This window comes from Hippocampus zosterae, chromosome 19, assembly GCF_025434085.1.
Source record: "Hippocampus zosterae strain Florida chromosome 19, ASM2543408v3, whole genome shotgun sequence".
In the NCBI taxonomy this organism is placed as follows: Eukaryota; Metazoa; Chordata; class Actinopteri; order Syngnathiformes; family Syngnathidae; genus Hippocampus; species Hippocampus zosterae.
Window position 1 is genome coordinate 800,710 of NC_067469.1, and position 12,580 is coordinate 813,289.

Here is a 12,580-nt window from a genome sequence, read left to right on the forward strand (position 1 = left end):
GCATTTTTGTACGACAGACGAGAACTCAGTCTGTCATACAAAACACTGCCCTCTTGTGGTGAACTCTATTTTGCCCGATTGGAACCAACCTTCAGTTTGGCTTCATTCCATACATTCACTTGGAAAGCCTCCAACGTTGAAAATTCCCAGACTTTTGCACCCGTCGTCCTGACCGTGAGGCAGCACATGCAAACATGAACGAGCCGATGGAAAAACGAGTCGTCCAAAACAATGACCTGAACAGATGAGAGCATTTATTATTCTTGTTTGTCCAAGCATCATCGACTATTGCTTACAATTGAGACGTCTTGTTTTCGCTTGCCATCGGCGGCGTTTTCCGGCCATGTTTTTATTTGCAGTTCAAAGCCACGAAATCGATCTTTTAAGCTGTTGGCAGAACACCACAAAATACAAACAAAAAAAGCAGCACTTTCGGGAACCTTCTCGACAGAAGAATGCTTTACTGAGTTGACTTTGTTTGCCGACAACGCATGAACATTGATGAAGATGAGGTGCGCCTTTGAGATGATTGGCACGAGCAAGAAAGAAAAAAAATAATAAAAATCACGTGAAAATCTGTCAACTAAAAACAAGAACCAATCATCATCCTGTTAGTTTATTTCTGCTGGAGATTACACGCGCTCTATGGAACAAGACATTAGCAGGAAATGTTTGGAATACTTAATCGCACATACAGCGAATTTTTAAAAAAAGGTGACGTACATGTTTATTTTTGTGCAAAATGCTTTAGTAAACTACAATTTGGCATTTATGAACAATCCTTTTACCAAAAAAAAAAATGTTTAAAAGGAAAAAAAGCAAATGAATTTCCAACCTTCCAGCCAGCCACACACACCGACTCCGAGAAAGCCCTTTGAGCATCGACTCCCACTCGGCCAGCACGCGTTGGATGAGACCAAGTGCTCAAAGGGCTTTTCGCCCCCACCCTAATTGTGGCTAGTGTGCAAAGTGCAAGCAGCTGGGCCAGAGGAGGCAATTTCATGATGACTGGAAGAAATGATTGACAGGCAACCACGAGAAGGTAAGGCTTCAAGACTGAACGACACCGGACACCTGCGCACGAGGCCCATTTTGGGGCGCATCCATTCACACGACATCGAATGCATTGCTGGCTAAGTAGCGCCTGAACAAAAATGGCCAAAGGGCATGCTGATCTTTTACGAATTTGGGAGCTTAGGTTTTTCGGGCAATGTAGTGTTAGATTGCCGCTCTACATGCCGCACCGTTTGTGTTCAACTGTCTATGACTTGAAGCAACTGCCACGTGGATGGGAGTGTCCCCATGAAGCGTTAGCATGATGCGTCTCTCGCTCTCTGCCAAACTGCTGCCTATTGCCAAGATGAGTTGACTCCCGCCTATCGGCGCTTGTATCATAACATTTGCGTTCCAAAGTCAAAGTGAGAAATCAGCTGCTTGTACTGTAGCTCCAAAAAACTCAGAAGTAGGCTCACTTGTATGTCAAGGTCGTACTTGAATTTGCAAGCCACTTTTGACCAATTCAAATGTGCTTAAAGCGTGAGCGAGGGGTAAAACTCTTTGGGGCACGTTCCAATTTTCCGGAGAATTCCGCGTTTCGCCGTCACATGAACGCTTTGCGCGTCTACCGATTGACTGTGTAACATCGCCCGCGCTGTGACCAAGAAATGGACTTGAAGCGAACGCGACGGCGGCCATTTGTTTCTCGGCCCGGTTGCTACGAACCCCGCAGAGGCACAACGGGGACGCACATGGGACCTAAAAGCTTGTGACCTTTGTGGGGGGCGTATCATGGCAAGGAGGAGGAAGGAGGGGAGGGCGGGCTAGCGAGACGTTACAGGTCGTCGTCGCCGATGCCCTCGAAAGCGTAGTTGCCGTGGAAATCGCCGCCGCTGATGTCGCCGGCCGAGTTGGAGGCGCTGATCCCACGCAAGGACACCGAGCTCAGCTTGGTCTGTGGAGTCCGTGGCGGGAAACATTCGTTATTGAGGGAAAGTGGCAGAATGGCGGCGCACCTTTTGGGTGTCCACGTGATCGTTTTTTTGGCTTGGTTTGTTTTTTTTCACCCCCCCCCCCCCCAGCTGTCACTTAGCTGCCAGCCGTTCATCCAATCACAGTCAGGTGCCATCGTGGCCTCTCAGACCTTGTGTGAGTGGGCGTGGCTTCGTTACAATAGACGATTTCATCGATCTCAAGCTACAAATTGCGCCATTGCGGCCTGCTGGTTCAATTTCCGACACATCCAGTCGATCGATTACAATTCTGTGTTTCAGTTCATCAGCGCATAGACATTTAGGAGTAATTTCTACAGATATCATGTTCTCCGGTTATTATTTTATCGTCCTCACCGATAGTTTGATGATCTGCTCGCGGCTCTGGTCAGGAGAGTCCTGCATGGGGGGGGGGAGTAAAATAAATCAATACATACAATTCTAATTTAATAAGCAAATGGATGTGAGGGAGGAGTGTGTGTGTGTTCATGTTTTTTGCATCATTTCTCACCAGCAGCGGGGGCGATTTCACACCTGGCTGACAGTCGGGCCGCTGCACGGAGCCGTCGTGTCGTTTCCTTAACATCTAAGCAAGACACAAAGCGCGTCGTTTGCAGAGCCGTAAAACCAATTTGACACTGCGGGGACCTGCGTTTTGGAATTTCATCTTTTTTTTAAATGAACCGTGAATGCAAAGAATAAAATATGATGGCTTGATTGGGTTGAACATAACCATTTGACCTTGACCCCAGCCAATCGGCATGTATTCATTCATCCCGCATCAAAAAGATATTTTATTTCATTTGTGTTCAGAATGAATCATCATCCAAAAAAAAAAAGCATCAAAAGTATTGTATCGCACGGGTCACAAAATATGAACGAACCTTCTTGATGCTGCCGCCAGACTTCTTGATCATCAACTCGTCCACCATTGACTGAAGGCAGATGCTCATCATGATGGCCTGAGAGCAAAGGCACAACTCTCGTTATTTTTCAAGCGCAATTTAAGGTTCCACGACCGAGACTGAAGAGGTGACGAGCGCTCACCTGCTGGCTGGTGATGGTAACCCAGCGCAGGCGGTCTTTGCTCATCAGATACTCGAAGGCCAGCTCCAGTTTCACGTCGCACTTGGCCGACCCGCACGGGTTGTTGGTGCCGTTCGCGATTGGCACTTGCTGCAAAAAAAATAATCATCGTACATCAAAGACACGGGTGGAGGTTGGGGGACCTTTTTTTTTTTTTAGGGCTGGGGGTGTGCCCGATGTTGAGGCATATTCCGGCAAATGCAATTTGATGAGCATCAGTGCTGCACCTAATGAGCAAGATGGGGGGGTCTAATGGCGGCAGAAAATGAGCTTAGAAATTCATTGACTTGCAAAATGGACGGGGGCGGGGGTCTGTAATGAGCCAAGCTGCGGCGCATGTTAAGTGAACTCAGCCTTTGTCGATGTGCTTGGCGGTGAGCAGAATTATGCAAAATAAATAAATACGAATAAAATAGACGGTGTGCGTCCGGAGTGTAACGTAGCCATATTTGGGCATGTAAATGATATGACCCCCGTTAGTGTTTCTTCAAATTGGGACTATTAAAAGTCATGAAGAAATAAACGGCTATCCTGTAGTTCAAATTTTAAGTCATCAATAATCATGATGCGAATGAGAACAAACGCCGAGGACATCGGCGCGCTTGAAGAGAGAGAGAAGGAGCGGGCGTGCACTTACGGACGACGTGACTCTCCAACAGCGCATGCGTGTGACCTTGAAGCTGCCCTCCTTCATCTGCTCGTTGGGCAGCTTGACGTGGAAGTTGAGCTCGTTGTTGCCGGCGCCCACGATGACTTGGCAGCCCTTCTCGGGGAAGTCGGTGGCGCACGGGTCAAACTTGATGTAGCCGTAATATTTCAGCGTCTGGCCCAGGTGGATGAACTGGGGAGTGGGGGGGGGGGGGGGGTGGTTTCACTTCAATTTAGCTCTCGTGTGTTCAAAGTAGGCCGTTGGGCAAACGGGCGGCGCGTGTTGCTCCTACTTCCTTCTTGGAGCCTTTCTCCTGCAGGGACTTGAGCTGCCTGTGCTGGTCTTTGTTGACGAGCATCCAGCCTCGCTCGATGTCGGACACCGTCTGGTTGGAGACACAAAGCACAGCCAATGGACTCCTCTGAACGTAAACGCCCCCCCCCCCCCCCAAAAAATGATTTTCTTACCTGGGCATACAGCAGGTTGAGGCCAACTCTGTTGTCCATGACATCGGCGTCGTACACCATGTCCCAGTAACTACAGAGAACCAGGCACAGCCATTACAACACACTTCACTCAATGGTGTCACTTTTTAATTTCAGCATGTCTCTGAACAGCTTTCTGTATTTTGTTCTCTCTGGCTCTTGTACACTGGCGGTGTGTGTGCGTGTGTTGGTCTGCTCGGCATCGGCCTTGCAACTTTTGTCGGGTTTCACATTCCAGCTTCCCCCCCGCTGTTCCACATGCGCAGCAAAAAGTACTAATTCGAAACATGGACACTACCTTTTCCGTAGGAGGATGTGAAATTCTGAGCTGCGGAGGCTGGTGATGGACACATAGGGCAGCTCGAACTCCTGAAGCTTCCGCACAACTACAAGGGGGGGGCAAAGGACACGCTCAAGACGCTTGGATGACCAGAGTCAGCACGCCACGGAATGACATTTGAAATCATTTAAAAATGTCACATTCATGGGGGCACCATGTGAAATTAGAGGAAATGTGGATTTTGCGCCATGTGTAAAAATTATTCCCGGGGGGGGTAGTCACGTCTTGCACAGCACATTGCAGTTAGCTCGATGAGCAACGTGCAACCGAGCACGGCGCTGATTGTGTAAGCGGGTCTTGTTGTTTGGATATTGGTGGTGGTGTTGCGTAACGTACATGTAAGGCCTCCCTCTTCTCCTTCCCGGACGAGGAAAAGACTGAAGTAGGCCACAAGGTCTTCGGGGAGATCCAGTTTGGTGGCGACGACCTACAGACAGAACAGGCAGTCACTCGACATTTAATCACTTCAGAGAACACCCTGAAGGTCACCCCAAAAACGATTAAATTACAAAGGAAAAAAAAAAAGGCGCTTACATCCAGCACGTCTTCGGTCTGGTCGGAGCTTAGAATGTTGATCGTCACCTTCTGACCGTTAGCCAGGCAGATGTCCAGAGCAACTTCCTCTGTCGGAATCTGCTGAGTCTCCTGCGAGAGTCACAAAAAAAAAAAAGTGTCGCATCTGGAAAAGCTTTTGTTTTCTACGATAATGCTGGAGAATGTTGACATCCGTGTGGAGCGAGCAGCAAAAATCTGTCACGAGCCTTGCGGAACACCACCACAAGTCATTGTGACATTTATGTCGCGGTTCATGTCAAAAATCTTTGGACCTCGCATGGAGACTAGTGGAACCCCACCAGAGTGTATATCTGGAGGGAGGTCCGAGTTCACGATGAGAGCTTTGCGCCGAACCTGCTGTGCTTTTCTCAGGAAGCTGTTGAACAGCTCGCTGGCTCCGAGCTGCGGGTCCTGGCGTACTGTCGAGACGAAAAGAAGAAACGCGACAAGGAGTCAAAAAAAAGCCAAACGAGGTGAAAAGTGACTCCTGTTAAATAGCCGCAGCAGGTTCAACCGGAAATGAGGACGGTCGTTATCTACGATGATAAGAGGAGGCGCGCGAACATGTAGACTGAGGCCTTTTATTCAAAACGGAGGCGAGCTCGGAGGCCGCGCTCATTTTTCCACATCTAAGCCTCGCCTTTGGCCAAGAGCGGCGCACACTCGCGGACTCTTGAGCAAACGGGCGCTCCGACAAAGCCTCCTTGTTGTGCGGTGGCGGCGGCCGGCGCTGAGAGGATTAAAACAGACCCGCTTGGCTAGCACGGCTAGCTCCGCAAACTGGCTTGTGTACACGCGCGCGGTTCACCTTCAGGGTAACATGCTTTAAAAGTGCAGATCAAAGTCCGCGGTCGGGCGCCGGAGCGCGACGTGAAAAGCAGACGGAAACCCAAACGGAATTCGAGCCACAGGCAGACGTAATCAAGGAAAACACTTTTTGTTTGTCTAGAGAATGTGCTGAAAACGTTGTAGCTGCCATTCAAAATATTCATTTGCTTTTTAGGGCAGGCTGGGGGAAAAAAAAGCTCAAGTGACCTGAAAATGACTTTCCACATCAAAGGAAAATAGCAAGTCCTGTTTTCTTGGAGATGGCTTTTCAATCAAACGGTGTTTTGAGAGCAGAACTTTCTTGGTGGGGGACCCTGTACATGTCCAAAATGACTCCAAAAATGTCAACAAAGTGGCGATAAGAAAATTTTCTTTAAATAAATAAACAAATAAAACCCAAAATATGTGCTCCTTCGACGCAACGGTACCATTAGCTACTTGGATGTCATGTCCTTGGTTATCGTAGTTGCTTGTGATTGATAATACGAGTGTAGCCTGAACTACCCGAGACAAATTCCTTGTGTGTTGTGTGTGTGTGTGTGTTCTTGTACTCATGACATTGTGAGGACCGGCATGAGTTTTTAACCAACAGAGTGAGGACATTTTGGCCAGTCCTCACTTTGACACCCTCTAAATTGTGTGTGTGTGTGTGTGTGTGCGCGTTTCATAAACAACTGACCGGCCTGCATGTACTTCTCGAGCTGCTCCCTCCTCTGCTCCACTTCAGCGAGAGTCAGCGTGAAGATCTTCTTTGGGGGGAAGGAAGGCACCACGTTGCTGCCATATTCCTTCTTGATCTGTCGGCGCAAAAAAAAAAATAATAAAGCGGTTCTCGTCAAGGCTGACGACATTTTGCCGCCTTCCATCCGTACGTGATTCATCAACGGTTGCACATTCATTCAAACAGCTGCCAATTTTCATTTTTTGATGTGAGCCGAGTTCCCTGCGGCCAGACGTGACGTCGTGTTGCTAAAGGCGCGGCTTAAATGTGCTTTTCTCGCTTGCCGACTACTTGTCGAGATGTCATTAGCCGATACGTTGCGCTCACAACACATTTCGACAGCGCAAAGACAGAAAACACATTGAGAAGTCACTAACGTGACAATGAAAGCGTGCGAAAAAGCGCCACGCGGCCGGTTCGGTCCTACCTGCTCGTGGAGGCCCAGCAGTTGACTGTAGCGCACCCGACAGTGCAGAACGCCGTTGACGTGGATGTTGTAAGCCTGCGGGAGGAACACAAGCACCCCCCCCCCCCCACGTTTACGTGTGTTTATTTATTTATTTATTCGGCGGATTCTGGTCGACTTTTTTTTTTTTTTACTTTGGTGTGGACATTTTTTGCCCGTCTTCCGAGGTGTTACCTGATCCACGGTTTTCGTTTGGCATCATTTGCCTTGAGATACAAGTTTGGAACACGAAAATGGTAAATCATCTTTCCCCCGTGAAATAAACCCAAGTGTCATGAATGCGATCACCCCGCGCCACCAACCCCACCCAAAAAAAAATTAAATCATGAAAACAGATCTCTATAATATTCCACCATTTGCGTCAAATGTCTATTCCACCTATCGATCGATGCTAACTGTTGACCCTACTGCATTTTCCTTTGATGTGTTGGGATTAAGCTAGTGGGGGCATGCTTGAAAAAAGAACCGGTCCAACGGCCAGTCTCTCGAAGAGCTTGGCTCACTCTTATCCTAAGGCACCACTTGCCAAAGCGAATCCAATCAAGATCCGTCGTCGTCGCTGCTGTCGGGTTGTGCAACGGGGACTGCATAGCTCCTCTGTGAAATCACCACTTGGATGCAGCGACCCAAACATCACCGAGCCAAAAGTGCAAAATAAATCGGGACATACGGCAACGGGTTACTCTGTTGTACTCTGCATCCGACTTGCTGCCACCACACTTGGTTGGCAGAATTTTGTGAAGGGAACAACTGTGTGTGTGTGTGTGTCGCGTGTGTATATATATATATATATATATATATATATAAATATATATATATATATATATTTTTTTTTTTTCTTTTTAATGTGTGTCCTCCTCTGTGGCAGGAAGTGCATTCTGTATGCTTGCAGTAAGAGGCCGTTTCCCATGCGGGTGTCGAGAGACCACGGGTGCTTTGAATCTTCTCGCTTGCCTGTGTCCATTTAATATTTATATTCAACAACATCCTGAGTCATCTGTCCAAACAAACGCCGAGGGAGGGCCAATTCTGCCACGACACCCAAAATAAATAAATAAAACAACCTGGCCTTTTCAACAAGGGGGGGAGAGAGAGAGAGAGGAAGGAAGGTTAAAGAGTGTCGAGGAGAGCAAACGTGGGTGGTGGGGGTGCATGAAGACAGGAAGCTAGAGTGACTAAACCTATGACTGTCACCGTGACATGGGTTTTGGAATGGCTCAAAGGCACCTTTCGGCTGGTTTGTTGTCCTCGCTTAGACTCGCGCGCGTACTACCAGCTTACTCCAAACGCTGTTTGGAGAGCGGGCTGGAAAAAGTGTCAACAATCCAAGTGCGGCGAGATTATTCATTCCAGAGATGCCCTTTTTATCCACGTAGCTGACAAAACAGCAGAGGGCCAAGCAATTCCCGAGCAACAAAATTTGCCCTATGAATTGGCTTCCTGACATTTTTAGGGAGTCCAATCACATACACAACGCAAGTCGTCAGGAAAGCAAGGTGGCGTCTGTAAAGCTGAAGTCCTCAGTGGTTCAACATTTCGCTCTATTGTCTTAATTCAGCCATTTTTTTAAGTAGAGGTGCCCATGTTGACAGCCGTTTCGGAGCATTTGCACTCCAAAGCAAGAGTAGACTTTTTTTTTAACACAAATATATTTATGGTTTGATTGATTCTTTCATAATCTGGGTTTGGTTCTGCACAAACACTGGTTTCTGATCAAAAAGTGGAGAAAATGGGCTTGGTGGGGAAACGAAACATGTCGAAGCAGACCAGTTAAGTCCATGCTGACATTTTTGATCGTCAGTGGAGGGTTATAACATGGTGTTCGACATTCACTCCATCATCTTTCCTCAGATCACAAACGTTCTAGTACATACCACAACACATATTCAACAAAATCTGTCTGTTATCATATGTCCCTGCTAGAGCTGTTATCCATTCTAAGAAGCAATCCCGCAATGAGCTCGTGCTGCATTTCGCGTTCAAACACATTGAAAATACTCAACAATACAGGTGTCTTCATGCTCACCACATAGGTAGATCCATTTTCTCCAGAACGAACCTCCGTTTCGGGTATGGAAAAATGCATGTTTAGCTCCCAGCCAGCGGTACCTGAACGCCAACTCGGCTAACGATGCTCAAGACGCCACAGTTGTCCGGAATTGGAATCAAATAAAACAGATAAATTCCGCTGCGGTGAGAGTCGCTGGTGACTTGAGAGGCGAGGGAAGCATGCACACGGTTCGGCTCGGTCCAGTGAGGCCGTGTCGGGCGGCAGGGGAGGCGAGTTAGCATCCACCTCCGTACGAGCTAGCTTCGTCATGAAAAAAAGTAAAGGAAAAACTCGTCTCACGTCAGTCGTAAACTTTTCAAACTGCCACAGTAAACATGTTACAAGTCTGGAGGAATTCCACTCCTCCAAGCAGCGCCGTTAATTTATCTCGTCATTTAAAACTTTTTTTTCCAAGTGGCTATTCCGTTAAAACGAGTTTTAAGTTTAAAAACTTATAAGTGCTCACATTCGCTAGCAGACGTAGCTAACGAGATGGGCGATGCAGCTGGTTTCTCCCGACTCGATGGGAAGAACCAACCGCGATACAAGAGGGGTGGAAACGGTTGTACCTTTTGGTTCACGAAGAGACCCTCAGCTCCTCCAATCAACGAATGAAAAAAATAAAATCGCTCAAACTCTAATAAAGTCGTATAGAAACATGAAATGGCTGAAATGTACATTTTAAAACATCTTGTATCGGTCACTTGAAACAGTCCTGGCAGATAGCATTTTCCTAGTTGGGGGGTGGTTGAACCAACAAGTATTAAAATAACATTGTGAAAACTGCGTTTTTTTTTGTTAAGCCATTATGTTAAATGTAAAATTTAATAATTGGGTGATTAATAATAATTGCGAATGGATGAATGTCTTTAACATGTGCTGAAAACGCCCGCCCGACCTCTGTTTGGTGCGATCCAAAGTGTCAACCATTAGAGGGCGGGGCATATATATGTACTGTAAAAACAAAACCAAAACAAAACCTGATTCATAAAAACATTTGAGCAGTAGTATTTATTGTCATGTACGTTGTATTTTAAAGATAGACTCTTACACTGCGCTTAAATGGGTAAAAACAAATGGAATTAATGGTTTGAGAAGTGCTTCTGGTCACGTGTCCACTACAGTTGGTCACATGACTTCAGTTGTAAAAATGAAAACTGGGCAGGATCTTCTGACGCCTACCTGGCTTGTTTTCATCCTTTCTTTGTGTATTTACCGCAGCCAGCAACTGGTCGAGCCGCAGGTATCACCCAAAATCGCAATTTTGTTTATTACGCTATCATTAATAGACGTCAAAACAAAGAAAAAGAGACTACAAACCAGTAGGAGGCTCATTCGATATGCGCTTGACTGTCAAGCTTGTGTTTTTGCTGTGCATCAATAACAGAGTAGACGCAACCCATGACTATATCACGTTGTGATTCTGGTGTCCGTTCACAGGTGTGCAAACAATGTAGCGGGACTGTGCCGCAAGGCTCCGAGGTGGGCAAATTTTGCTCCTCGTCCAACGGTCGGGTCGTCGGACGTTGCTGCCTGGCGAACGAAACGAGTAACCATGAACGCATCATCGGGTACGATTGTGTATTTATAATGTTGTTACGATGTTATTTACCGCTCCATCAGCTGGAGTCGAACCACCTTGCGGTAGGCAGAGTGGAAATGATACACATACTGTGGAAAACACTCCCAATTATTTTTTTCCATTGTAAACACGTTTTGGTTTGGACCGTTTCGTTCGTAAACGTGCGTTCTACATGATGCGAAATATGATAGTGAGAGTAGGCTGTATTTACTTTACAAATGACAGTAATGCCTGGAGGTATGATTAACCAACCCGGCATTTCGAGATAAGAGCTGTCGATGTGCTTTGAAGTGAGAGTATTTTGAGGTACGAGCTTGGTTACGGAATGAATTTAACTCGGATTTCTAAGCATTCCTCGAGCCACGGTGAAGCCGTCATTGGTTAGGATTGAGAATGACGCACTGGAGCTTGTGGGAATTAGGACAATTACAATTTTCCCCGTTTAGGTACCGCTACATTCGGCTGAATAGTTTCCAGTTTATTAACATATAGGCCATATTTCAACTCTGACCTACTTAAATGTGTTGCTTTTGTGTTTGGTTTTAGGCTGGATTTGTCCAATTGTTCTTTAACGCATCTGGACAATCTCCAGGAAGCATCAGACGCTTTAATAATGTATGCACGATTCACACACACTCTTCCCACTAGACCCATCGTGGATGCATTGAATGTGTTCGTTCTAAAAGTCGCCTTTTTTTTTTTTAATTTTGATTTTTGCAGAGATCTGTCCTCAAACGCCATCATCAACATGAGTGACTCAGCATTTCAAGGATTCAGCCAGTTACGTCAATTGTAAGTATAGTAGTGTCATTTTTTTTTTTACTAATCCTTTTTTTTAGAAAAAAAAATATTCGGCTATATAGTTTTTTGTTAAGTAAATGAATAAATAAAGACCGTACTCTCCATTTCAAGATTTTTGCCAGCAGACATCACTTGTCCAGGTGGGAATTCTTCCTGGGACAAAGTGAAGACAGATGAAGGAATACGCCTTTGCGAAGGCCAGAGAAACATGTGCAATCAGTCTGGGAAGATGCGTAAGTTGAAACAATGCAAACATGTATCGACCAAATCAAATTGGCAAAGTGACACTATCTCGATCCGCAGCTGTTCACTGTCCGGAGTACTCCCATTGCACCGCGTACGGGCCCGGCTTCTTCGAGTGCAGCTGCGCCGACGACTACCACGGATACAAGTGCCTGCGAGAGGTCAGTTTCTTTCTCAACGCTCGTATATTGTACACGTATTCGTCGATTGGTTTTTGACATCCGGCATTGGTCCACATTGTCCCCAACAGGGGGAGTTTCCAGCTCTGTGGGTGTTTGGGCTTCTGGGAGCTTCCACGCTTGCCCTTTCCCTCCTGCTGTGGTTCACTCAGAGGCGAAAGGCCAAGTCGCTCTAGGCTAGCTCAGATTTTTTTTTTTTGGGGGGGGGGGTTGTTTTGTTCTATGTGCATTCATCTTCTGAGTGAGCTGAAAGGGAAGTACATAGTACTGCAAGAGATTCTTAGCTGGTTTTTAGGGTCACTGTTACCTACTTTGTGTAAATAGTATTTTATTTTTGGAGCATAGGATAAAGCGCTTCACATAATGTATATAGCTTTATATATATATGTGTGATTTTACAAAGGCTGCACATTTTTCTGTGTCACCATGTATAAGACGAGAACTACATTCTGGAGGCTTTTGGGGGGTACAAGTGCATAGTCCAACGAACAGTGTTTTAAGTTAAGCCGCTAACAGCCATGAACGTTTCATACAGTTTCATGTTTCATTTGACAATAAAGTTGTACATGACTTGATGTTGATGGATGGAACTGATGGTCGGTGCTGA

At 46.4% G+C, this 12,580-nt stretch overlaps 2 protein-coding genes across 2 annotated transcripts; one reads left to right on the forward strand and one right to left on the reverse strand.

Annotated features, from left to right (window-relative positions):
- Positions 1 to 232: 232 nt before the first annotated feature.
- Positions 233 to 9,709, reverse strand: snx17 (sorting nexin 17). The gene is made up of 15 exons (XM_052052816.1): positions 9,145 to 9,709; positions 7,080 to 7,154; positions 6,611 to 6,728; positions 5,458 to 5,522; positions 5,083 to 5,193; positions 4,885 to 4,975; positions 4,507 to 4,594; positions 4,191 to 4,260; positions 4,016 to 4,108; positions 3,712 to 3,915; positions 3,036 to 3,164; positions 2,873 to 2,950; positions 2,500 to 2,574; positions 2,346 to 2,387; positions 233 to 1,951 (listed from the first exon to the last, which is right to left on the reverse strand). The coding sequence occupies exons 1-15, from the start codon at positions 9,202 to 9,204 to the stop codon at positions 1,832 to 1,834; spliced, it is 1,419 nt and encodes a 472-aa protein (XP_051908776.1). The 5' UTR covers positions 9,205 to 9,709; the 3' UTR covers positions 233 to 1,831.
- Positions 9,710 to 10,257: 548 nt separating this feature from the next.
- Positions 10,258 to 12,563, forward strand: atraid (all-trans retinoic acid-induced differentiation factor). Its single transcript, XM_052052826.1, has 7 exons — positions 10,258 to 10,411; positions 10,609 to 10,739; positions 11,297 to 11,365; positions 11,471 to 11,542; positions 11,663 to 11,784; positions 11,855 to 11,955; positions 12,045 to 12,563. Exons 1-7 carry the CDS (start codon positions 10,301 to 10,303, stop codon positions 12,147 to 12,149), a joined length of 711 nt encoding a protein of 236 aa, XP_051908786.1. The 5' UTR covers positions 10,258 to 10,300; the 3' UTR covers positions 12,150 to 12,563.
- The last annotated feature ends 17 nt before the right edge of the window (positions 12,564 to 12,580 follow it).

What these genes read in the sequence shown, in the direction of transcription:
- snx17 (XM_052052816.1), bottom strand. Translation starts at nt 9,204, where the DNA reads ATGCATTTTTCCATACCCGAAACGGAGGTTCGTTCTGGAGAAAATGGA. An exon ending in AAAATGGATCTACCTATGTG is followed by an intron (nt 7,155 to 9,144) that starts GTGAGCATGAAG and finishes TTCCTCCCGCAG; the next exon opens with GCTTACAACATCCACGTCAA. An exon ending in AGAAGAGGGAGGCCTTACAT is followed by an intron (nt 4,595 to 4,884) that starts GTACGTTACGCA and finishes CCCCCCTTGTAG; the next exon opens with TTGTGCGGAAGCTTCAGGAG.
- atraid (XM_052052826.1), top strand. Translation starts at nt 10,301, where the DNA reads ATGACTTCAGTTGTAAAAATGAAAACTGGGCAGGATCTTCTGACGCCT. An exon ending in GCATCAGACGCTTTAATAAT is followed by an intron (nt 11,366 to 11,470) that starts GTATGCACGATT and finishes TGATTTTTGCAG; the next exon opens with AGATCTGTCCTCAAACGCCA. An exon ending in TTCAGCCAGTTACGTCAATT is followed by an intron (nt 11,543 to 11,662) that starts GTAAGTATAGTA and finishes CTCCATTTCAAG; the next exon opens with ATTTTTGCCAGCAGACATCA.